This window comes from Sebastes fasciatus, chromosome 5 (assembly GCF_043250625.1).
Source record: "Sebastes fasciatus isolate fSebFas1 chromosome 5, fSebFas1.pri, whole genome shotgun sequence".
NCBI lineage: Eukaryota > Metazoa > Chordata > Actinopteri > Perciformes > Sebastidae > Sebastes > Sebastes fasciatus.
The window spans coordinates 25,222,866-25,248,455 of record NC_133799.1 but is presented as its reverse complement, the minus strand read 5'-3'; the positions used below and the strand labels follow the sequence as shown (position 1 = coordinate 25,248,455).

The following is a 25,590-nucleotide window of genomic DNA, read 5'->3' as shown; positions in this document are numbered from 1 at the left end:
TTATGATGCCTTTATAACTAGAATACTTTAATTTATTTATGTATTATTTGTATGCCTTTATAACTGGAATACTTTCATTTATTTATTTATCATCTTTATGCCTTTATAACTGGAATACTTTCATTTATTTATTTATTATCTTTATAACTGGAATACTTTCATTATTTATGTACTTATTTATTTATTTATTATCTTTATACCTTTATAACTGGAATACTTTCATTTATTTATTTATTTATTATCTTTATGCCTTTACAACTGGAATACTTTCATTTATTTATTTATTTATTATCTTTATGCCTTTACAACTGGAATACTTTCATTTATTTATTTATTATCTTTATGCCTTTATAACTGGAATACTTTCATTATTTATGTACTTATTTATTTATTCATTATCTTTATGCCTTTATAACGAATACTTTCATTTATTTATTATCTTTATGCCTTTACAACTGGAATCTCTAGAAGCAGCGCAGGTACGAGTTTAGGATGTAAGTGACAGAGCTTGAGGTGTCTTTATTTTGAAGTAGCATGCTGCCAATTATTTTGATTTCTGTCGGCGCTTTTATTTTGGAGGTTTTACCCGGAAGTGTTACAGTTTTTGACATCGGTTTCTATAGCCTAAGCTGAAGCTGTTGTAACCAGCTGTTACCAAACTGCTAACTCTATTTTTCCTGACTTCTGTGTGTAATGGCGGTCCAAATGAAAGACAAAGACGCTTACCAAAGACTAAACTATCTTTACCAGGTAGGAAATAAATGCTAAAGTAAAAGTGAATCGCTGTTGTGATGCTATCGACAACACCACATGATGCTAACACGCTAGCTGCTCTGCTAACAGGCATGTGCTGATGTAACTCAAGCTGTTTTGTCTCTCTGCAGGCTGCACATTGTGTTTTATCCCAGAACCCGGAGAACGTGGAGCTGGCTCGGTTCTACTGCTTCACTCAGAGGACCATAGCCAGACGTTTAGTTCTCAGACAGTAAGTTTTTGTTTTGTCTGGTATTGATTTTATTTTGAAGGCAGAGTTAATGTTGCTTCCCTGTAAAGTTACATGTGTTGTTGTTGTTGTTTGTTGCACAGGGTTTCATATGTACCTGAACATTAATGAATTCAATTGTACGTTAACAAATCCCACGAAAATTACCAAAATCAACAATGAATTAATCCCACTTAAAGTACTTTACTTAAGTAGATTTTGAAGTACTTGTACTTTAGTATTTCTATTTTATTCTACTTTATACTCCACTAACACTACATCTCAGAGGTAAATATGGTACTTTTTACTTCACTACATTTATTTGACAACTTTAATTACTTTGCAGATTTAGATTATTAATACAAAATATAAATCAACTAATAAATTATGATTTACAGTATAGTTTTAGATTAAACAACCCAGTAATATATAAAGTAGTTAAAATGAGCTCCACTTTTACCAGATGCAACATTAAAGTGCTGAACACATTAATGCATCATCAATAATTGTTGTCCAAAAACTATTAAATACACATTATCGAGCCAAACTGTTACACTGGGTCCCAATGAACATGGGCGCTGTTGTTTATTTTGAGTCAATCCTACAAACACCATCCTAGTTCTGTTATTACTTACTAGAGCAACAAATGGATATACATCCACTATAGTAATAGTCCTCAACAAATGCACCATTTCCTCCTGTTAGAGTGTTATTTACTAAAAACTGCAGTGCCCAGCTGTTGTTAAAATAACTGAGCCTTTTAAAGAACTGAAACTATATTTGTGACCCATTTTAAAACATTTACATACCAAATGGGTTTGTGTAGAGCCCAAAGGAAAACATACCATAACGCCAGCCTTATCCTCTACGTCTAACCTGTCCATAAATAGGTTTTCAACATCTATCATCCATCTAATTGTGTATTTTATTGCAGAGATCCGTCAGTAAAGAGAACGATATGCAAGAAGTGCTGCTCGTTGCTCATCCCCGGTGTAACCGCCACTGTAAGACAACGAAGTAAGTCAGCTCATCATTTTTGTATTTTTAAAGAGGAATTACACAAAAGCAAAACATTATTTCGTTTGAGCAAACAAATCTGTTCTGTACTCAATAATTATTGATTATTGATATTATTGCACACGAACCATGCAAATTAATTTAGTGAGCACAGAATAGATTTTTGTTTGCTCAAACAAAATTTTTTCTTTGCTTGTGCATGATTTCTCTTCAAAATATAATGTATGTGCTTGCAAAATATATTTTTCTGTGCTCAAAATCTCCCATTGCACACTCAGGAATGAGGCACAAATATAACGCCATATATTCCTGCTGTTTCCCATATTCAGAGACACTGACCTTCTTTCTGTTCACTTCTTTTGTCATTAGGAAAAAATAGGAAGACCCGCTTCACTGTTGTGAGGTGCCTCAGCTGTGGGCAGAGCAAGTCGTTCCTGAATGATCCGGATCATTGTTTGTGGGTCGACCGTCCCGAAGCTCAGCTGCAGCCACAAAAGCAGCCAGGTACAAACTCGACACTAAACACAAACCTCACGGAGGATGGTTTCGATAAACTGTCAATTTTGAAAAAGATATCTATAATTGTATTATTTTGAATGATATTGCATCTGCAATATGATTTGCAATATCAGAGGTAATTATCATTTTTATTTAATGATCATAAAGCGCGAAGGCGCCGCAAGTTATTTTAGTGCTTAACTAGGTGCCTACTGCACACGCAGGGCTTTTCAGACATGACTGCCTCAATAAGATAAAAGCAAATAACTTAAATTAAGAACTAAAATAAAAAATTAGAAAGAGGGACAATTTGTTTTTGTCAATTGTATGCTTTAATAGTTTGACAGTTTAGAAATCTACATCATGCCTCATGCGAGTATAAACAGCTTCAGACTGCGTAAATTGGTGACCAAATACTGCAGAATTGAAAACATTGGCCAACACTTGGTACTGATCATTATTATTTATTCTTTCTCACCCTCAGATCCAAAACCTTCTATTAAAAAACAGCCAAAAGACAAAAAGCCTGACGGGTCAGTGTCGTCTAAACCCAACGCTGCCCAGAGCTCTGCCGGCACGTAGCAGACGTTCAACTCTTCTGACCGAGAAATATGAAGGACTGATGTTTCTTTTTCATTTGTTTAAGATATGTGTAACATTATTATATTACATATATCCATAATCTTTTAGTAATTTTATTGATTTAGTAACTGTTTGGCCTCTGTGAGATCATTTTCAGTATTTTTCTGCAGTGTGATTTTTGATGCTACCAACAGATGGCCACCAGGCGGCGTCCTGCACATTTAAAAGAATTTTTTTTTTTTTTTTAAAAGTAAACCTCATTGATGATTTTATTGAAAACCGCCAACAAGAATGGAAGAATATTCATTAATATCTTTTATTATTAATATTTAACATTTTCTGTACAGTAAAAATATCTTGATCATTAACCATTTGTTGTCAGGAACTGTTCCTTAAAGGTTGATTGAAAAAAGAAATAAAATGAATAGTTTCTTTCACATTTTCTTCTTCTCTCCTTTGTCCCCCTTTGGCACTCGGAAACGCGTCTTCTGAAAATATATCAGGTTCTTGGCAAAGATCCGAGGAATATGGCCCATGTACACGAGAAGAGCCAGGGTCATGCCTAGAAAACAGACATTCGCTGTAAACATTGTGTTCACTTTTAATAATTATATATTTAATTTTGATGTGATTTACCTGTGAGAGGGCCCAGCCAATAGACGACTGCGTACTGTGAGAAGGTGAATCCAGGGCAGTGGAAGGTGAGGCCGTAGGACAAGGAGGGATTCATGTAAGCTGAGGTGTAGCCTCTGGCTGCAAAACAAGAAGGGACAAATAAAGTTTATGTTAGTTGCTTTTTATTAGAAAGTGGAAGCAGACACACAAGTCTATCAAATAGGGCTGCAACTAACGATTATTTTCATTGTTGATTAATCTGTTGATTATTTTCTTGATTAGTTGTTTGGTCTGTAAAATGTGGATCAGTGTTCCCCAAAGCCCAAGATGACGTCCTCAAATGTCTTGTTTTGTCCACAACTCAAAGATATTCAGTTTACTGTCATAGAGGTGTAAAGAAACCAGAAAATATTCACATTTAAGGAAGCTGGAATCAGAGAATTTAGACTTTCTTTCTTTAAAAAATTACTCAAACCTTTTCATCGATTATCAAAATAGTTGGAGATTATTTTAATAGTTGACAACTAATCGATTAATCATTGCAGCTCCACAATCATATAACACTTGAAGCAGAGGATCACATACATGACTGATACCGAGGTGGTGTCCAAGAGACTCATACGTTTGTGTGTATAAGTTTGTAAAAGCTTAAATTGAAGCACAACCCTGATTGTGAACATCAGAAAAACTATCAATGAAATATCCAGTAAAAGAGATTACTAGAACAAACTAAAAATAATATTAGGGCTGTCAATTAATTAAAAAATTTAAGCGTGATTAATCACATGATTGTCCATAGTTAATCGCAAAATAATACAAAAAAAAATTTATCAATCAATTAACAACACAAAACAATGACAGATATTGTCCAGAAACCCTCACAGGTACTGCATTTAGCATAACAAATATGCTCAAATCATAGCATGACAAACTGCAGCCCAACAGCTGTCAGTGTGTCAGTGTGCTGACTTGACTATGGCTTGCCACAAACTGCATGTGATTATCATAAAGTGGGCTTGTCTGTAAAGGGGAGACTCGTGGGTACCCATAGAACCCATTTACATTCACATATCTGGAGGTCAGAGGTCAAGGGACCCCTTTGAAAATGGCCATGACAGGTTTTCCTCGCCAAAATTTAGTGTAAGTTTGGAGCGTTATTTAACTTCCTTCCCGACAAGCTTGTACGACATGGTTGGTACCAATGTATTTCTTAAGTTTAAGGGGGAAACAAAGCTTACAGGTGATTTAGGCTACCGTTTAAAGTAAGTGACAGGCAACAGACAAAGTTTGCATGATGTGGATGCACAGACAGATGATACTGCACATAGACTGCGCCGTAACAGATCTACAAGAGTGTGTCTGATGCACTGATTTTCCAGTGGAGTTGCGTATTTTTCTGATATTCGTTTCGGATTCCAGTCATTTTCCTGCATTTACAAGCACAATGTGTCTTTGTATGAGAGGACTTTTGAGCCTTTTTTAGAGTGATGATTAAGCAGTGTCCAGGTTCACCTGTAACTTACCTGTATGGGACAGGAAGGTGAGGAGGACGCCGATCAGGGGAACCCGGATCAGAGCAGATCTGCGTAGCAGGTTTAGATGGACCAGATGAAAGATGAGCGTGCAAACACACTCAGTGAAAAACCCCTGAAGCATAGAGACCAACAGAGACGTGCTGCACGAGCTGGCCATCAGGTTTTTGATCATGTGCATGTCGGTCAGCTCCAGACTCCAGTAGTATCCAGCTACAAGAAGAGCCAGATGGGCACCAACAAACTGGGCTGCAACGGTGAGGAGAGTGGACAGAGTGGTGGCCTCCAGCTGCAGGAACTTCAGCACCACCATAGTGGGATTCCCCGATGCGCTGCCACAGATCACACCGTGGGTCAGCAACACCACGAACAGTATGGTTAAAGTCACATCAGGACCCAAACCCCCGGCCCACTCACCCACCTCCACAATGGTCTGCACCTCCAGCCTACATGCCACCAGCATGAAAGAGGATGCAAACTCCACAATGAAGCTAAATCGTGGCCATTTTTTAAGGAGCACTCGGACTAAGGCTGCAAAAATGACAACAGCCAGGAAGTATCCGAGGGATGCGTTGAGTCCAGACATGGCTCAGATGTGCTGTCCCCTACTGTTTCTGATCCAAAAGAAATGAATGAGGGTTTGACTCAACTACTCTGCTGTCTGTTTGGCAACGTGGCGCATGCAGAGAAACACTTCTTATCAGAGACACGTCAGGTTTTTATCCCACAACCACCTGCTAAAATACACATGGACCTTGAAACAAGGTCAGGTCAAGAAGCTGGCCTTCATCCAGTGGTCATTTATAATTAGATCACAGCTTTGGTTAAATGATTTCCTCCTCTCTCTCTCTACAGGATAACATATGTTATTTTTTTCTATAGGACTAAATGGCTGAAGAATTATTAAAATGCATACAGTCCCCCCTCTGGATTCAAAAGTTTAGGGGAAGTTAGGCTATGTTGTCCAGTGCACACAAATACATTTTTGCAAGCAGGTTTCATCAAAAACAGTAGAAAATATGGCGGCATTGGTCTAAAGAGTAAGGTGTTTACAGTGACCATCAAATTGTCAAAGTTAACGCGTTAAAGTAAATTTGTTTTAACGGCACTAATTTCTTCTAAAACGTATTTATTAAATTTGTAACTATGTTCAATCGTGCGATTAATTGCGATTAAATATTTTAATCGATTGACAGCCCTAGTTTGTCGTTATTTAATCTTCTTATGTGTATTCATAAAAATTGCTCATAGAAAATGTTTTGATGTTTTCTTTTCGGATCTATGTTGAGTTCTATTGAATCAATTGTTACGTGTCCAACTCCTTCAAAATAACATATTGGGAAAAAAAAAGTTATTGGCATGATTTTTCACTTGTTTTTAGGGCGAGACACCCCAGCCAAAAAAAACACATTTAGATGTTTATTTTACTACTTTGTCTATTTGCGTCTGTAGATTTCTCCTTAATTCACCAAAAGTTAGCATTAGATAATGCCTCATTTGTATATTTAAACATAACATTTCAGAAAATGTATCTGTCTAAATTCTGGAGGTTTTTACTGAGGGATTTGTTCCTCCATTGCTTGATTTATACAACATTTTATTCCTAAAAACATGGCGAAGATTTATAAATTTATTTATATATGGCTGTCAGTATTTTCAGATATATGGATTATTTCCAAAATTCCCTCTGTGAAAACCTTTCACTCTAATGTGTCAACAAGTCCAGATTTCTGTTCTGGAAATATATGCAAATTAGCACATATTTAATAAGATAATGACCTCTTTGCAAATTTAAACATAACATTTCAGAAAACTTGTAATACCAAAAATAATTGCCTTAATAAAAGTAATCAAATAGGGAAATTTAATTGTATGGGGTGTTGCCCCTTAAGCAAACATTACTAAAAACATTGTGATTTGATATTTAATAAGTAACGCATGAAAGAAAGGGTTAAATTAGCTGATTTTTTTTTCCATTCTACGTTTTTTGTTTTTGTTTTTATAGTATTTTATTTCAAAAGTTCAATACAATATATTTGCATGTTCAGATGCTTTATTACAGTTCTTACCAAAAATACCTTACAGTATAAAATAATAATAATAATAAGATTACAAATAAATTATAAAATATACAACAAATAAACTGTAAGGAAAGGAAAAGATGAATAAAAACAAAACAAAATAAAAAAACAAACAGAAAACATTCGGGGGCAGCTAAACAATTGGAATAAATTTGGAATGTCTAAACAATTTAATAGTTTTGGTCAATTTAGAATTTTTGGGTTTTAAGCTTTCAATCATAGTCAAAATATGTTTTAAAATCAGTATCTTTAAAAATAAAAAAAAATTAAATTACTTGAATGCTAATGACATCTCCTCTGTCTGAGTTGAACACGTGCAATGTAAATGTGCAATAACACGTTGGTCACTTTCTGCAATGATTATATAAATATCTGACGGATACTTTGTCCAATAATCTGGCAAAACTGTAATCTGGCGAAACTGTCATCTCATCAATATACATATTGTATTTTTATATTTTATATTGTATTATATTTCATATATATATAGATATAGATATATATATCTATATCTATATCTCTTTTTTTATTTTATTATCTTTTTTAGCACCTATGGGATTGTCACAATCTAATTTTGTTGTACTACACAATGACAATAAAGGGCTTGAATCTTGAATCTTGAATGTTCAGACTTGAGCAAGGCCTATTGAAAGAGGTTAGGACAAAGGTCTTGAGCTATGTTGTACGACGCATGCGTAGTGTAACTGGAGTCGTTGCTATTGGCTAAATTTTGGTGACTGCAGACTGCGCATGCGTTGTACCCTTTGTAATATGACGTGTTAAGTCTATCCTCGGACTAGTGATGGGAATTTTGGCTCTTTTCAGTGAGCCAGATCATTTGGCTCAGCTCACCAAGAAGAGCCGGCTCTTTCGGCTCCCAAACGGCTCTTCGTTTTACCACTTGATTGTCAAACACTTTCCCTTGTGGGCTGTCCTCTCCCGGATTTCAAATCAGGAGATATAAAATATTGATCCACAACATTTACGTTATTCAAACTGCTTTTTCAGTTACAGCAACTAAACAGAGGACTGATCTCTTTACAGATATTAGAGTAATGTTAAAAAGGGTCATGTTGTCTCAGCAGGTATCTCTTTGCCCCGTCAGAGGCTGCTCTTTCCCTCTCCACTCTGCTGCTCTGTAGCCGGCTCTCCAGCAAGCTTTTGGAGCTTTTCAATTCCAAAAAGGCAGATGATTACAGGTTCCTGTTAATTTATAATGGACATCTGTGTTGTGATATTTAAACAAACTATCCGTCAACAAGGAAATCAAAGCCTCTTGTCTACAGACCGGTCTCTAGAGAGCTCCAGCAGCTCATAGCGGTCTCTGAGCGTGACTACCCGGCTGGCTGGTAGCGACCCCGGCGGGTGCTAGCTAGCTGTCACGGTTCGATTCGCCATCTAATTCGTAAAACTGCCTATATTAATAATCTACACAGTTGATTTCTCGCCTCAAAAACTCTCAGAAGTGAATTTAGTGATGAAATAGCTACAAAAAAGGAAAAAAAAACGAGCCGTTTTTGGCTGTTGTTTTTGTACCTGTAGCCCGTAGTGGTCCAGCGCGTTGCATTGTGGGATACAGTAGGCAAGGTAGACTGGTCCGATGCATACTGGAGATTTTTTCCAAATCAGTACAACATCCGGGTATTTTTGGCATACTGTAGATTTTCGCTTTTGTTCGCATACTGCATACTACATGCTACATGCTACATTTTGGCCAAATCATTACGTAATACTAATATAGTATGCGGTTTCGAATACAGCCAATGAATGGGAAGCGTGGAAAGCATTATCGTTCACTTAGAAGAGCCGGCTCTTTGAACCGGCTCGTTCTCGGCTCACACATCACTACCTCGGACGTGAGGCGGAAGTTGTGGACCGGCAACGTCATCACGTCGGGTTTGTGTGTGTGGGTGTGTGCTAGCTTCAGTGTAGTGATGGCAGAATCAGCTTCAGAGCAGCCAGAGAGCTTCAGAGAAGAAGGAGAAGGAGAAGTCTTCGGGGATGGCGGACCATCCTCCGACTCTGTTCCTGAAGCTGTTTGCTGCTGGCTTCTACGGTGTCAGCTCGTTTCTCATCGTCGTGGTGAACAAAAGTGTCCTCACCAACTACAGGTAACGGTTTTAACGGCTTTAACGGCTGTAACTGTTATAACGGTAGTTTAAACAAGCTAGCATGCGTTGCTAAGCTACGCTAAGCTAGCCACTAGAAGTTGTGAACAGTAGCATTCTAGGAAGCTATACTTTAACCTAATGATAATCAATATAGATATTTAATTCAATATTCTCCCCACAAACACTAACCATACTCTTCCACACACACACTTGTCTTTTTTTTTATATATTTACTGTATTGTTATTGTTTTTATTATATATATCTTGTCCTAATTGTTTGTTATCACTATTATGAAGTCATATTATTTGTTTATATTAATCTTGTCTCTAGGTGGAGGCTTCAGATAAGACCACTGGTTGTTTTTTGCCTCTTCCTGCACTGTAATTTATTAATTTATTTTTTTGTTAAGACTTTGTTAAGACTTTACAGTAGCATTATATGAAGCTATATTTTAACCTACTAGTGTTATTAGCTACATGGTTAGCTACTCCTGCTGGTTTACAAAGCACTAAAAGGTTTAGGTGCCAAAATACATTTCTGATCTTCTGCTATGTTCTGAATCATCCAGACCTCTCAGGTCATCTGGATCAGGTCTGCTTAGTGTCCCCAGAGTCACAACTAAACATGCAGAAGTTCAGTTTTTATGCACCAAATATTATATATAAATAGTATTACAAGTTGCAGTAGTAATTGTAGTAGTTGAGGAAGTTGTAGTTCTTGTTTTTGGAGTTGTTGCAGTAGTGATTGTTGTAGTAGTAGTCATAAAATAGATGATATTATATCATAAAAATGTCGTATAGTATACCATAAAAAGTCAGAATTTAATATCATGAAAATATCATTAAAAAGTCATAATATAGTATGCCATGAAAAAAATTATATTGTTCGTCACAAACAAAAGCCATGATATAAAACAATTAATAATAGAGTATACCATGGCAAAATATGTCATAAAAAGTCAGAAACAATGTCATGATATAGTATGCCATAAAAAATGTTATGAAAATATCATAAAAGTCATAGTATATTATGCACCAAATATCTGGAACAAGCTCCCAGAAACCTGCAGGACCAACTCCAACTCTGAGTTCTTTTCAATCAAAGCTTAAAACTTTCCTGTTTGCTGCTGCCTTTCATTAAACCAGATAATGATCTTATACTGCACTAGAGCTTTTACTCTTGTGTTGTATTCTATGTTAGCTTCTATCCTAGCTTTTATTTTTAGCTTGTTTTTATTTTCTAATCTTTAATGTTTTCATAACTGTTTTAGTTATGTCTTAATGTTCTTTGCCCTTGGTCGCAATGTTCTTGAATGTTTATGTAAAGCACTTTCAATTGCCCTGTGGCTGAAATGTGCTCTACAAATAAGGCTGCCTTGCCTTGCCTTGCCTAGCAAGGATTGAAATAGGAAGAGCTTCACTTTACAGTAGCACATGAAGCTATATTTTAACCTAATAATAATCATTATATACCATAATAATCATTATAGATATTTAAATCAATAACCTCCTCACAAACACTAACCATACACTTCCACACACTTATCTTTTTTTTAATATATTTACTGTATTGTTATTATATATATCTTGTCCTAATTGTTTATCACTATTATGTAGTCATATTATTTCTTTATCTTAATCTTGTCTCTAGGTGGAGGCCCAGTTTTTTTTTTTGCCTCTTCCTGCACTGTATATTATTTATTTTAATTTTTTTGTTATGTTGTATAGTCTTAAATTGTGCAAAACAAATAAACAAACAAATAACCTACTAGTGCTAAGAGGGTTAGCTACATGGTTAGTGCTCAGCTTGTATGATGCCTTTACGTTCACTGGGACTAACTCAAACTTTTTTTCCAGCTTCCCTTCTTCAATATGTGTCGGAATTGGACAAGTAAGTTGAACGCCTATTTGAATGCCCTCTTTCTGCTATCAGTTTACAAGCACACATCCCTCCTTCATTCATTCAGTCATTCATTCGTTCATTCTCACTGTGCAATATCATTTTCCACTTGTGCAATTTTGTTAATAGTCGTTTTATTGTCAATACTGTATATACTGCGCCTATTTTTATCCTTCCTTCTATTTAAATGGTTCATTTTGTTACACTTTGTTTAGCTCTTTTTTTACTGTGTTAGCTGATGCATCCTGTTTTTTTGCATTATCCCCTTTGCTGCTGTACACTGCACATTTCTCCACTGCGGGACTAATAAAGGAATATCTTATATCTTATCCTATCTTAAAGTAGGCAGAGTTTAAGTAATTTTTTTTATTGAATGTGTGTGCAGATGTTGGCCACAGTGGTTGTGCTGTGGGTGGGCAAGGCTTCGAGGGTGATCACCTTCCCAGACTGTGATGAGAGCATACCTCGCAAGGTGAGACCATCCATCCATCCATCCATCCATCCATCCATCCATCCATCATATCTTCAGTTGACCATGGCAGTATTTTTTATTAATGTTTACCTGTTGTTGTATTTTGTACAGACGTTTCCTCTACCTCTCCTTTATGTGGGAAATCAAATCACTGGTCTGTTTGGAACCAAAAGGCTGAAGTAAGTCATCATCTGTAAACTATCTTTTATGTTTATGAATTATGGTTAAAAGGGAAGTTCATTCAGTGTCATCATGATCTAATTAATTTCTTTATTGTCTGCCTGGGGGAAGTTCGGCTTGCAGCAGAGCACAAATAAACACTGAGTGCATTTACATGGACATGAATAACCCGTTTATGATTGGGTTTTTGGAGTAACCGGAATAACTTGGGTTAGCCTCATAAAGGGGTCATTCATGTACATGTAAACACACTCAATGACAGTACACACATAACTATAAAACAGTGAAGTCTATATTTCTATTTCTGTCAGCTCGTTGCTTTCTGTCATTGTTGATATTTTTCTGTTTACGTACATGAGTCCATGTCCACTCTTGAAGGTTTTTTGTTGTTGTTGTCTGTTTATTTCTTTATATGTCGTCACATTTTTTTTTAAGTAATAATGTTATCTTTATGACTAAGAGTATGATTATCATTAGTATTATCACTTTTCTTTTCCGTCATTGGCTACTAATTTGAAAAAGAATAACAACAAAGTAAATTTTAGAGCTGCACCAATCCGGCTTTTTCAGTCCAGACACCAATAACGATACCTGGGCTTTGGGTTTCGGCCGATCCAAGTACCGATCCGATACCAATGTTTGATTACTAAGCCGTATGCCTCATTGTGTGGAAGTGACTGGGGTCATTCTTTAGTAAGACATCACGCCTGACTTAAACATTGCTTCCCTAACTTTGTAAAACAAAACAAAACAAATAAATACATAGATATGACTTTACTGAATTGTTAAATATTATCAAAATAACACCAGTAACTTGGTTAAAAAATGTTGTCTTCCTTAAGACCTGGCGATAAAAGATGTCTGACAAAGAGGACTGCTGCTTGTCGATGATCTTGCTGGCCACTCGGGCTGCAACTTATGATTATTTTCATTGATTATTAATCGGTTTATTTTTTTCTTGATTAGTTCTTTGGTCAATAAAATGTCCGATAAATGGTGAAAAATGTCGATCAGTGTTTCCCAAAGCCCAAGATGACGTCCTCAAATGTCTTGTTTTGTCCACAACTCAAAGATATTCATACAAACCGATCGATTATCAAAAGAGTTGGCGATTAATTAACAAATAATCGATTAATCGTTGCAGCTCTACAGTCAAATAACAGTTGAAGCAGAGGGTCACATGCATAACTGATACAGAGTCCATGGGACCCATAATTTAGTGTTGTGTATAAGTTTGTGTTTATTAGTTTGTAAAAGCTTAAATTGAAGCACAACCTTGATCGTGAACATTAAAAAAGTATCAAATGAAATGTGAAAGAGATTAATGCCTAGTGAACAAAAATAATACTCTATTTCTTCTGTTTTATGAACTTCTTGTAGCTTTCTTTGACCAAATTCAGAAACAAAGGCATGACTTATAATAATGGATTCATTGAAATATGTCAGTTAGAGGAGGAAACCTGAATTTTGACCATATAGACAATTATCAAAATTGTTGCCGATTACTTTAATAGTTGACGACTAATGGATTAATCGTTGCTGCTCTAGTGGCCCATTAACAACGTCACCCAGTCTTTTTTTGTTTAGGACATTCAGGTTGCCATACCAGGATCCTAGTGAATAGTTTAAAACTGACACATTGGGCATGGCTGTTGATGTTTGGCCAAGTTAAAGCAATTTGTGTCCTCTTCCACCAGCCTGCCGATGTTTACTGTCCTCAGGAGGTTCTCCATCTTATTCACGATGCTGGCTGAGGGATTTCTGCTCAAGTAAGATTGCATCGCACATGACGACTCATTTTTCTGATATAACTTCCTGGTCCTTTTACTCAAAGTGGGACACCAAGCCACCCTCTTTGTACTGTATTGGTGGCTTTTATGTACAGCTCAAAGCAGCCAGATTGAATTTCATTGCTCTGCTGTCTGACCTTTGGCAGGAAGAAATTCTCCAGGCCAGTCCAGCTGACAGTATTTACAATGATCCTCGGGGCGTTTATAGCCGCAAGGTAAGTCCTGAAACATCCAGGTGTCCCCGGCTGTTAACCAAACTAGAATTACCCTCACTACAAAGGGTTTTCCTGTCCTGATATATGTCCTCGCTTAAGTGATATTGTCTTTAGGGTCATTTACACATGTTGTATATCTTTAGTTAAAGGAGCTCTTCTGAAACACAGCATGCCCAAAGCTAAATTGTGAGTGACAGAACACGTATTTACTACCTCGTTTTCTCTCATCTCCCTTCGTAGTGCCGACTTGTCCTTTGACCTGCAAGGCTACGTGTACATTCTCATGAACGACGTGCTGACTGCAGCCAACGGAGCCTACGTGAAACAAAAATTAGATGCAAAGGTATGTGGCAGCGCCATCGGATGAATAGTTACCATTGTTGGGCTGGTGCTGTTTTTGGCATTGAGCTGATGGATATAGAGAACATAAACTGTCCTTGAGCGTCTGGCTTAAAAGTACTCAGTGTACACCATGAGTTGGTTTATCACTGCTGTATATCTGTTTTTGTAGAGAAAGTGCTGCTTTTCTATGTATTTTGCATGTTTTATTGCATTATTTTTAACAGTAATTACAGTTTGACTGTTGAGTCACAAATGGCTTGAAGCTTGTTTTGATCGTTTTTTTATGTCACACAAGCACAGACTGCTCAGTTCTCACATTACAGCAGACGCTGAACTGAATCCAGATTTAGTCTGTGATGTCTGTAGAGCACCATCTGCTAATAGGGCTCAAGACAGAGAGGTGTGTGTGTGTGAGTGATATTATTGCGAGAGAGTGAAAGATGGAGCCACGTGAAACAGAATCAGACGGTTCTAGGTTGTGCAGTGGGCTGGGCTGGCCGTGCTGTGTGACATCTGTACGCTAGTTAGTGAGGAATGCACCCAAAGATTTGTGAATAACCCTCTCTGTTCTGGCTCTGCTTATTTTTCATGTTCCTGTTGCTTCCTGCCCATCTGTTTCTCTGCTCTTTCTCACAGGAGTTGGGAAAATATGGATTGCTGTATTATAATGCATTATTTATGATCATTCCTACCGTGCTGTTGGCTCACGTGACTGGAGATATGCAGAAGGTAAGAAGTTTGGCTCTTCTGTTGTTTGATCTTTCTCCCTAATTAGCGCTATTTCTAATTATCTTCACTCGAATCTCCTTATTCATGGAAGATCTGTGAAATGTGTTTGAACAGTCATCAAGTTTAACAGTCTTTGTAGTTAGTTTCTTGAGTTGGTGCTGATCAGTTATTTTTAAGGTTTTACTCCCAAATAGGAGTGAGTGCACATATGAGTAAGCGTGGGTGTGTGCTGCAAATATGGGCTGTCTGTTAGTTGGTCACTGTTGGCAGAGACCTTCTGGTTTGCCCAGCTGGGGCCCAGCAGCCAGAAAGGCACAAAGCTGCTATTATGCACCTAGCAGAGTTATTACAGCAGCGCCCACAGCCCCCTTTGACTGGAAAACCTCAGTAAAGATACAGACTACTACCTTTTAAAGCTATTGGAAACTCAGTGTTGGATTTTGTAAGTACGTAAGAGTTAGTTCCTAAAACGTGATCAACAACTCTGCAGTGCTCACTTAATTTCCTGACTACCACTGAATGCCAGTAAATACACATAAACAAGGAATGACGTGATTTTTTTTAATTTTTTTTTATTAAATAGGTTTGTTCTCAACCAAAGAAATTCTTAGTGGACTAACACTCATGCGATTTTGTTGACTAATCGATTAGTTGATTTAATTGACAGATGTGTAAAACTGAGTTTCTCCACAAAGAATCAATCAAAAGCACCACTTTAAATCTGGTGTTTACCAGAGATGTGATCATTAGTTTATTGGAAAAAAGTCATTCAGCATGAAAAAAGCATAAAAAATTACTAATCGACTAAAGAAATCTTAGTTAAAGAAATCTTAGTTGACTAATAGAGGGGATGTATAGAGCCCCCTCATTTGCATAATGAGGCAGACATGTATAAAGAGATGTGTGAAGAAAAGAATACAGAAATAATTTTGGGGGAAATAAATAAGGGGTGAAATGCAAAGGGAAAAAATTGTGCAGAAATATATGTGTATATAAATAAAATTATGTATGTAAATAAAATAAATAAATACATAAGTAAATACTACATTTCAAAATAAATAAAAAATAATTCCAAAAATAAATAAATGAATAAATAGAAGAAAAAAAAAGTAAATAAATACAACAGAAGAGTAAATAAATAAGGGAATTAATACAAAGATAAATAAATAAAGAAGCAAATTAAAACAGAAATATCAATTTATGTCAAATTGTGGCAGCTGCCAATTCTCTGGTGCTTGCTGTCATTTACCTTTTTCCTGGTGTTTTTTTGGTTGAGTTGCTGAGTGACTAGAGGGTTATTCAGTTCACCTGTTGCGCAGGGTGTGAGGACTGGCTCTTAAATGATAGTTGAGAGCAGCTTGGGTGTAACGACGCCCTTTCTGTAGGGCTTAAAATAGGAGAGAAACTGCACAACCAGTGTCATTCTGATCTCTCCTTCACTAAATGCAACATGTGTTATCAGCCAAGCCAGAAACTCTGGTCTGTTTTAGGCCCTTTTGAGATTCTGTGCTCTTTGTGTCTTGTTTATTGAGAGTGTTGACTATCCTAGTTGGGGAAACAAAATAAATACCAATCAATTGGGTTACCTGCACTAGGTCGTTTAGGTGCTATTTGTGCAAGAATCTGGCTTGCCTCACGATAGCATAACGCCTGCAGGCTGTATTTTGTTATTCTATTCATTTGTTGATTTTCAATGAAACCCTTTATACCCATTTCTTTTAGTGTATTTTATTTGGGAAAACTTTAAAGGAGGGTAAAAGGAAAAATAAAACCAATATTTCAGTTTCCTTAATTGTTTGTTATTGTAGAGGCATTTGTTCATTATCAAAGAGGTATTTGTTTATTATTATCATTATTATTATTAAGGAGGCATTTTATTTTATATTATGTGGATGGGAACTGTTTTCAGTCTTCTGACTGATCAACTACAGTCTGGGGAACTCAGTACCGCCACAAAATGTTATCAATTAATTAATGCCTACATTTATTTTTAATATTGTTTTACAACATTTAATATTTATTTATTATATATTATTATTTATATATATATATTATTTTTTTAAACACAATTGCCTACATATCTTGCTTTACTTTATACTTTTTTATATGCTTGTTATGTATGTGTTTTAGAGTTCTGTTGTTTCTTATGCCGTGCTTCTCTTGTCAGGCAGTGGAATATGATGGTTGGTCAGACATGCTTTTCCTCGCCCAGTTCATCCTCTCTTGCATCATGGGGTAAGAATACAGGCCAAAGTTTATGTATGATGTGAACGACGCATGCCAAGTCTTGTGTTTTGTGCCAGAATTGAACATCTGGATTATACCAAATATCTGTGGTGTCGCTATTACATCAGTGGCTGAAAACCAGATTCTAGGCCACAGCTTGACAGTGTGAAGCTCGCAAAGACCCTTTGTCTAACATGTCGCAATAACATTGTGAAATCTGACTTTGTGCTTCAATATGTGTTGAGACGTGTGTGATATGATGACATGGTTGTTTTACAGGTTTGTTCTGATGTATTCCACGGTACTTTGTACTCAATACAACTCTGCATTAACAACTACGATCGTGGGCTGCATCAAGGTAAACTGCAGATTTGTGTGAAGTAATAGTTTAATCAAAGAGTAAAGAAGCAAAGAGATGAAACTCTGGTGCTTTTTTTGACAACAGCTGCTAGATGGCGCTGCTGTAGCACTGCCGCCATTTTGGACTGAAAACGCCAATAAGTCTATGGCTAGGGATGTATAAAGAGATGTTTGTAAATCAGAGGAGGATTTTTTTGAGGTAAATCAACTTCCCAGTACCAACACTTAATTAACCCTCATTTAAATCATTATGTCCTAAAAGTTGTAAAATGAACTAATTGCTGAATCCAGAGTTATTTTCCTCGGCCTAATGAACGTGCATCAGACCCACGCAACTGCACCAGCTTCCTGCTAGCTGTATGCAGCTATAAAAATGGATATATTGGCTGTAATTCATCACTTTTATTATCTTATAATACACCCATGAGCTGTATGCTGTAAGCCTGTACCGTGGTGGATGTATTAACGTCTCTGTTCCCAAACAACCGGCTATTGGCCAGTAGCTAGTAGTGCTAGTAGCATGACATAAACAGAATTTAATGTAGTTTAACACAGGGCAAACACACAGGACACAACCTCTTGTACATCCATGGTCTGTGGTCTATTGGATATCTATTTTGGATCCTTGACATGAAAAAGTTTGAGATTGCTCTCAAAATCTGTTTGCTGGATTTTTCTCACTTCCATTTATGTCCATCGCTGACTTTATGCTCTTCTGGGAAGCAGCCGGGCAAAAAGTTTAATAAATAAGTAAGTAGCTAAAATAGTATGTATATTTATATTTGTATTGTTCATCCCAGGCCATTTCAGTAAAGACATGAAATATGACAATAGAATAGAAATAATTTAGTTTCACTTTTGTACGGCACTTTGTAGGCGGACGTTTTACTGGCGTCCGGTAGTCGCTTTCAGTCCAAAATGGCGTAGACGTTGCAATGGAACGAACAATTGTCTTTCACTTCTTAACAATATACGTTCTTTTGTTAAATGCCCTAAATGAATAAAAAACTTAGTTAGCTTAATTCATATTTTCTCCATTTTGCAGAACGTCCTGGTGACGTACATTGGGATGGTGTTCAGTGGAGACTACATCTTCTCTTGGACCAACTTCATAGGTTTGAATATCAGGTAGGAAATGTTTATTTTTCTAATTTATGCTGAAATGTCTAGTTGTCATAGATGGATTGATTTAATAGAGTTACACACACAAGTTGTTTTGCGTCCCTATGCTGAATCTTTCCCCAACATAAACCCTCACCCATCTGGCATCCCGGGACACATTTTGAATTGTATGGTCACACAACAGATTGAATCAGTTACATATAAACATGAGAGGGGGCTTTAAATACCATATTACCACGTTAACGGCATTGCTTTATGGTTGGAAATGTGGCTCGCTCGATTCCCCACTTTCGTCCAGACTCAAATGTCTCAACATCCACTGGATGAATTGACATTAAATGTCACTTAATTCGTTATGCATGTAGCTTCTTAGCTTGAAGATTGTGCTCATTTCTGGTTGTAAACAACTGAGATAATAGGGAGGGTCCACTGAGTCAGACTGGTCCTCCCTGAACTGTGTCTCTGTTGAAACAAAGGGAAAGGCCAATGCTGACACTGAGATCACTGATGCTAATGTGCCAATCGGCTGCAGGATATATCACATGTGTGCATGCTGGATCTTGTTTGGAAATATGATGGATTGTATGACTGATGATGTGCTGCAACATGTTTAATTTTACACGGAATGAAACAAATGACAACTTGATTTTCAAACTTTTGCCTGCAACTGTCGGATGTTAAGTTTTCAACTCATTTTTATCTTTTACTGGCTGAAATGGGCCTTCATATTTAGCCCCTCTCTCTCTCACATAAATACAAATAAATCTCCTCACTAAACACTTTGTTATCCAGCCTTTCAGAAGGTCAGATTAAATGCCAACATCTTGTATTTTGCTTCATTTGGTGTCCTTGTCCTTGACGTGTTTGTATTCTTACACACGGTTTCTGTCTGTGTCCTTGCAGTATTGCGGGCAGCCTGGTGTACTCCTACATCACTCTCACAGAGGAGCAGTCCAACAAAGCGAGTGAAATCACCAAGCTGGACATCAAGGGCAAAGTGGTTGTATGACAGAGACACTGGATTTTATTTTTATGCTGATGAACGAGAAAACTCTATTTTTAATACAACTTTTTATTTATGGAGTATTTTTTAGCAGCAACGGCATGGGATGATGGACACGGTGTGGTTTTTAGATGGTGTTTTTCTTTTTAAATATTTGTATTTTGATACTGTACATGTGACGCATCGAGAACAAGGGAACCAATATTATTTATATTACATTTCCTGACACTTAGACAAGCAGAACCTTAAAAGTTGGGATGACATAGTGTTTCCTGAATACAGGAGTGAACAGCTAGAATAACAGTTATTTAAAGGGATAGTTCGGATTGTTTGAGGTGACTTTGGTGTTTTAAAAGGGTTAGTTCGGATTCACCAAAGGCACACTAACACAGACTAATTGATCGCTGTCAGATGGCTGTTATCTATGCTCTCTTCAAAGCCACCAGACTCCATTCACAAAAACAGTAATTTTACCTCTCAGAACACGGGAGCTGCTGGTCTACCGCTGCCTCGATCGGTTAGTTTGTTTGTGTTATTGTGTGACTTTGGTGAATTCAAACTAACTCTTTAAAACACCAAAGTCACACAATAACACAAATAAAAATATTGATCGAGGCAGCAGTTGGCCAGCAACTCTGTGTTCTGTGAGGTAAAATTACTGTTTTTGTCAATGGAGTCTGGTGGCTTTGAAGAGAGTATAGATAACCGCTTCAGTTCCCATCAGAAAGCGCTGTCTGAAGGCAAGGTAAAGCGGTGAAAACATTCTAAATATAACGTACTCTTAAACTGCGATCCATAATGTTTTGCTGCTGTCCTCGTCCACAGCAGTTGCTTTGCGGAACGTTGCTTCCGTGCTGGTACTCCTGTCTGTTCCTTCAAACTGGGGTCATCTACTGTAGGTAATACACCGACTATGTATAAGTACCTCATACAACCCCTCTTCAAACTATCCGAACTATCCCTTTATGCACGGGTGTGTACTTACGAATCATGGGACTATTAAGTAATAGTTATTTTAAAGGCACAATCCTTATTTTTTTTTGCTGTTTAAAAGGAATGTAACTTTAGATGCCTTCTAAGCACAGTGAGATGCACTGACACTCATTATCCCGTTAAGTACATTTTCTTTTTGCGCATACACTGTTGTTACAAGCTTGTTACGGACGAACGGTAATGACGGTGATCTAACCTCATCCTTCAAACAACCAAAGTGGAAGGGCAGTGGGCTGGAAGCTCCCATCAAGGATTGTGGCTTTAAATAAATGCTGCCGCCTCCTTTTGGGAGATAATTTAAGATCACAGTTTACATTTTGCTCCCTCAGTATTACAGAATGTTTGTTGGGCTGTAACTGGTTCTCTCTATGCAGTATTAACAAGCGGTACTTATGGTTTGTTATTTGTACAAGAGGATCCATTTGTCCTTTTTTTTTTTCTTGGTATCGCACTTTCAACTGAGGTAGCACCTGCAAAAAAAGGGTGACACTGAATTGCCTCACCGCCTGTTACATTTATTGTATTCTTCTGAAATGTACGTTTCAAGTTTTTAAAGTATTACAAGAGAAATGTTTTTCTAAATTTTTATTAGTCCGGTACGAGCGTTGACTTTTTTTTACATTTTTACCTACATCATTTTATATTTATTACTTTTATTTTAGACTAATACTCATTTTGTAGGTGGCTTGGTGAATTGTTGATGCTGATCTCATCTCAAACACAGTAACCATGGATTTGTAGCTGAAACACAAGGATGTATTTTTGCATTAAAAAAAAACCTCTGACATGAAGTATTCCTTTTGGACTTGTTGTTTAGGTTGTTAACAGACAACTTTAGTCCGAGTTTATTGTCATGTATTAATTACAATGAAATGCTTGTGCTCGGTGGCGCCCTCTGCCTTACACACAATATATTACATGTGCGGCACGTCAACTGTTCAACAACCTGATCGCCTGAGGAAAGAAGCTCTTACTGAGGCGGATGGTGTGTTATTTAATACTATTTTGTCTCATTCAAATAAGTAATTCTTTAATTTCAGACCGTCTAATGCCACTCAGTTCTGTAACTGAGGCATTGTTTGTATTTGCAGCTGATGGTACTCTACAGTAGCGCAATGCCTCCCCCTTTTGGCATAACATGGCCCCTCATTAAAACACATTAAATTTGCTTTGTGAGTCACTCTGGCTTCTAAATTGTACACCCGGCTCTAAAACTGTTGCAAAAAACAAAAGACGCACGGGTATACTTACTAAATAATGTTATTTATTCACCAAAAGTGGGTCAAAATAAAGTTAACAAATGTATGGGAGGTGTATGTGTGAAAATGTGGAGGAGACCTGCCAACACAGACGGCTGCACGCTCAGGCTTCTATTCGTGGTGCACACTGGGCCCAGGTTTGTCCCATACACTCCTCTGGTCTGCAAGACAAGAAGATAAGAAAGCACAGACAACCATAAATATAACACAATCTTGTGAAGGGCTCATTGCATGGGTGGAATATGGTCTCAAAAAAGTACAAAATGGAAAGTCTCCCTCAAAAATAATCCAAGGCACACTGTAGTGTTTGAACATAATTAAAATGCCTTTATTTTACATGGCAATAATTGTTTAAAATGACCTACGGTCGCAACGCATAGGTCATTTTAAACAGTTTTTGCCATTTTGTTCAAACACTACAGTGTGCCTTGGATTATTTTTAAGGGAGACTTGTATTTTGTACTTTTTTGAGACCATATTCCACACCCAGGCAATGAGCCCTTCACAAGAGATTATCACAGAGACCCAGCAACACTTCTACTCCATTGTCTTCATAAAAACACATTTTAACGTTCAAACTAATTATCTTGTCAATTAACAAACAAATTGTGCTCTAATTAGTTAGACATAAACTCTTACCTCTCTCCAAGAAGGCCACTCTGCAATGCCCTCAACTCAGCAACCCCCCGGAACCTGGAGAAGCAAATCTAAGAGCTGGAAGGGAAAAAGAGAGCAAGATAGTGGGAAACAGAACAGCAAAAAATCATTAAGAACATGGTCCTCCAGCATCAGACACCAAAAAGCGCCCTAGCATACAAAGTATTAGAACTGGAACAAATGTGATTTTAAAAAAAAGTTATTTTTATAAAACGGTCACTATATCCTGACAGTAGTGCATGAGACAGGTAATCTGAAAAAAATCATGTGCCTCTGTGTTCTCCAGTGCTCCTAACGGCCTCTGCAAGATTTCACAGACCGGAGGAAAACAACCAATCAGAGCCGAGCTGGAGCCTTGCCGTCTCGGAGCAGCTGTGAATCACTCACAAACTCCGGTCAAACTAGGCAGCGCTGATCAAATATGAAACAATAATCTGTTACTGCAATGCCTATTTCTCTCCTCAAATGTTTTCAGAAACATCTTGTAGTTTACTGTTTAGCTGTAAAATGAGAACGTTTGTGACCCGGCAGCCATGTTGAGATCAGTTGAGGAAATACCAAGCACCGCCCACCAGCAAACTTTCTCATTTTACAGCTGAACAGTGCACTACAAGATGATTTTGGAAACATTTGAGGAGAGAAATAGGCATTACAGCAACATAATATTGATTCATATTTGATCAGAGTTTGCAAGTGATTGACAGCTGCCTCCTTTGAATAAACAGCCAATAAAAACGCTCTCTGAAAACAGAGCCATGAGGAGGAGCAGAAGTCTAGTTGCAACCAGGTAATATTGCATTGTCTTTGGTACATTATAAGCACCTTCATCAGTCCAGCCTGAACAAACTAAAGGAAAAACAACAAAAAAGAAGTTTCAGAATCAGTACTCACCTACTCCTGCCCTGATTACAGACGTGCTGTTGATGCTGATGGCTTTTCTTACTTTGGTTTAATGGACATGTATTACAGGCCAACACAAACTAGAAGAACTTAAACACATCGATTGAGGCTACTCTGCACTGCCCTCAACTCAGCAACCGCCCAGCACCTGGAGAAGCAAATTTAAGAGCTGGAAAGGAAAGACAGAGCAGGATAGTGGGAAACAGAACAACAACAAAAAAACGTGAATGATCCTCCAGCATCAGCTACCAAGAGGCGCGCCCTCGTGACCCTCGTGCGTAATAGAAAATTTCATACAATAATTTAGCTGTGCAATAATCTGGTTTATTCTGTCATTAATACAGCATTTATTTATACAGTATATTTAAACTAATATTCTTATTTGATAGTATTCTTGCATTTTTACACACTTAATAGATCTTACTTTTCAGCATTATTATTTGCACTGTTATAGATATTTCTTATTTATATTTTCTCTATGTTAATATATATATAGGCCTATATTTCTATTCTAGATTGGAAGCAAAACATAACTCAATTTCCCTCCTGATTCTGATATTTATTTTCTTGCCACTGTATTTAAACCCTACCCTCTTAGCATTGATGCAGACTCACTGTTGGAGGGTTTTATAACCCACTTCCACTCCCCGCTAATTGGCACTTAATATACCCTCCATGCAAACGTGCAAACAGAGTGGAAGTGGGTAGGGAGCAGATTTGAATTAACTCATACTTTACCAACTCTGCCTTCTAAGGTCCTGAGAAAAAAGTGGGAAAATGCGCTACTCACAGTTACCTGGAACACTACAAAGTCCAAAAAACAAGTCAAAGTCTTATTATTAATATTATTATTATCTTGTTCTGAGACTGTCCCTGTGAAAACTTTTCTCTACCACTAGGAGTCACCAAAATCAGACCTCTTCAAATCTTACAAATAAATTAAATAATATAATTTGTGTGGCCATTTTATGTACAGCAAACTTCCACATCACACCGTATAAACTGACCACGTGTTCATTTATTTCAAAGGTGAAGCACAAAACATACAAAACAAAATAAAAAACATAAATGTCAAAACATCTTTTGATACAAACCCACTACCAACCACTCCTGACCGCTCATGACCTCTGACCTCACTGGTCTTAGGCAACTTACATTCAGTATTATTACACAAATCAATTATAACCCATCATCTCAAACACATTAAGAAACTGGCATAAATATCCACAAATTCATGTAAAGGGTCTTAAACAGTACACGTTTTTGTGTTCATGCACAAAACTGTCAATTGATTTTCTTTCAAATTTTAGATGAATTTCAACTGGCCGAGCGAACACGCAGCACAATAAAAAAGGACGTCTGCAGGTTAAAACCAGGTAATATTGCATTGTCTTTGGTACATTATAAGCACCGTCATCAGTCCAGCCTGAACAAACTAAAGGAAAAACAACAAAGAAGTTTCAGAATCAGTACTCACCTACTCCTGCCCTGATTACAGACGTGCTGTTGATGCTTATGGCTTTTCTTTTTTGGTTTAATGGACATGTATTACAGGCCAACACAAACTAGAGGAACTTAAACACATCGATTGAAGAGTTTCACCTACGCAGTTACCAAAAAAAGAGGGGTAGTCATTCCATGGAGAGGTTTGTTAAAGGAGCAGTGTGTAGCATTTAGTGGGACCTATTGGCAGAGATGGAATATAATATTAATAAGCAGGTTTTCTTTAGTGTATAATCACCTGATAATAAGAACTGTTGTGTTTTCGTTACCTTAGAATGAGCTGTTTATATCTACAAAGGGAGCGGGTCCTCCTATTTGTTTCTACAGTAGCCCAGAACGGACAAATCAAACTCTGGCTCTAGATAGAGACATTCGCAGTAGACTTGCCGCGGTAGTCGGAGTTACACGGCGGTCGGGCAAACACCGATTACATTACGTGCCCACCGTCGTTTGGCTTTTTTTTTTACAGAAATAATACACATTTAGTTCATTTTGGCGCCGTGTTATGTTTCCAACTCTTC

At 37.2% G+C, this 25,590-nt stretch overlaps 3 protein-coding genes and 1 long non-coding RNA gene across 5 annotated transcripts; 2 read left to right on the top strand and 2 right to left on the bottom strand.

Moving 5' to 3' along the window:
* The first annotated feature begins 593 nt into the window (after window positions 1-593).
* rpp21 (ribonuclease P subunit p21) lies at window positions 594-3,322 on the top strand. 2 transcript variants are annotated; one of them, XM_074636054.1, is made up of 5 exons: window positions 594-750; window positions 885-985; window positions 1,917-1,999; window positions 2,369-2,490; window positions 2,981-3,322. In XM_074636054.1, exons 1-5 carry the CDS (start codon window positions 694-696, stop codon window positions 3,077-3,079), a joined length of 462 nt encoding a protein of 153 aa, XP_074492155.1. In that variant the 5' UTR covers window positions 594-693; the 3' UTR covers window positions 3,080-3,322. The 2 variants fall into 2 exon arrangements, with proteins under 2 accessions (XP_074492155.1, XP_074492154.1); XM_074636053.1 differs by having other exon boundaries at window positions 595-750; window positions 2,369-2,503; window positions 2,982-3,322.
* A 59-nt stretch (window positions 3,323-3,381) lies between these two features.
* aqp12 (aquaporin 12) lies at window positions 3,382-5,922 on the bottom strand. The gene is made up of 3 exons (XM_074636042.1): window positions 5,218-5,922; window positions 3,716-3,832; window positions 3,382-3,641 (listed from the first exon to the last, which is right to left on the bottom strand). Exons 1-3 carry the CDS (start codon window positions 5,810-5,812, stop codon window positions 3,514-3,516), a joined length of 840 nt encoding a protein of 279 aa, XP_074492143.1. The 5' UTR covers window positions 5,813-5,922; the 3' UTR covers window positions 3,382-3,513.
* A 3,289-nt stretch (window positions 5,923-9,211) lies between these two features.
* slc35d1a (solute carrier family 35 member D1a) lies at window positions 9,212-21,538 on the top strand. The gene is made up of 12 exons (XM_074636034.1): window positions 9,212-9,418; window positions 11,276-11,309; window positions 11,704-11,790; window positions 11,902-11,969; window positions 13,668-13,739; window positions 13,907-13,975; window positions 14,216-14,318; window positions 14,954-15,046; window positions 17,214-17,281; window positions 17,552-17,630; window positions 18,678-18,760; window positions 19,658-21,538. Exons 1-12 carry the CDS (start codon window positions 9,309-9,311, stop codon window positions 19,761-19,763), a joined length of 972 nt encoding a protein of 323 aa, XP_074492135.1. The 5' UTR covers window positions 9,212-9,308; the 3' UTR covers window positions 19,764-21,538.
* Window positions 21,539-21,994: 456 nt separating this feature from the next.
* LOC141768095 (uncharacterized) lies at window positions 21,995-22,716 on the bottom strand. Its single transcript, XR_012593994.1, has 2 exons — window positions 22,649-22,716; window positions 21,995-22,170 (listed from the first exon to the last, which is right to left on the bottom strand). It is a non-coding gene; the product is annotated as an uncharacterized LOC141768095 (long non-coding RNA).
* Window positions 22,717-25,590: the final 2,874 nt, after the last annotated feature.

Bases quoted from the DNA above. Each gene is read 5' to 3' on its own strand.
- rpp21 (XM_074636053.1), top strand. From the start codon at position 694: ATGGCGGTCCAAATGAAAGACAAAGACGCTTACCAAAGACTAAACTAT. The intron at 2,000-2,368 runs GTAAGTCAGCTC...TTTTGTCATTAG, and splicing joins CGCCACTGTAAGACAACGAA to GAAAAAATAGGAAGACCCGC. The intron at 2,504-2,981 runs GTACAAACTCGA...TCTCACCCTCAG, and splicing joins GCAGCCACAAAAGCAGCCAG to ATCCAAAACCTTCTATTAAA.
- aqp12 (XM_074636042.1), bottom strand. From the start codon at position 5,812: ATGTCTGGACTCAACGCATCCCTCGGATACTTCCTGGCTGTTGTCATT. The intron at 3,833-5,217 runs GTAAGTTACAGG...CTTGTTTTGCAG, and splicing joins CACCTTCCTGTCCCATACAG to CCAGAGGCTACACCTCAGCT. The intron at 3,642-3,715 runs GTAAATCACATC...TCTGTTTTCTAG, and splicing joins TTGGCTGGGCCCTCTCACAG to GCATGACCCTGGCTCTTCTC.
- slc35d1a (XM_074636034.1), top strand. From the start codon at position 9,309: ATGGCGGACCATCCTCCGACTCTGTTCCTGAAGCTGTTTGCTGCTGGC. The intron at 11,310-11,703 runs GTAAGTTGAACG...ATGTGTGTGCAG, and splicing joins TATGTGTCGGAATTGGACAA to ATGTTGGCCACAGTGGTTGT. The intron at 11,791-11,901 runs GTGAGACCATCC...TATTTTGTACAG, and splicing joins ATGAGAGCATACCTCGCAAG to ACGTTTCCTCTACCTCTCCT.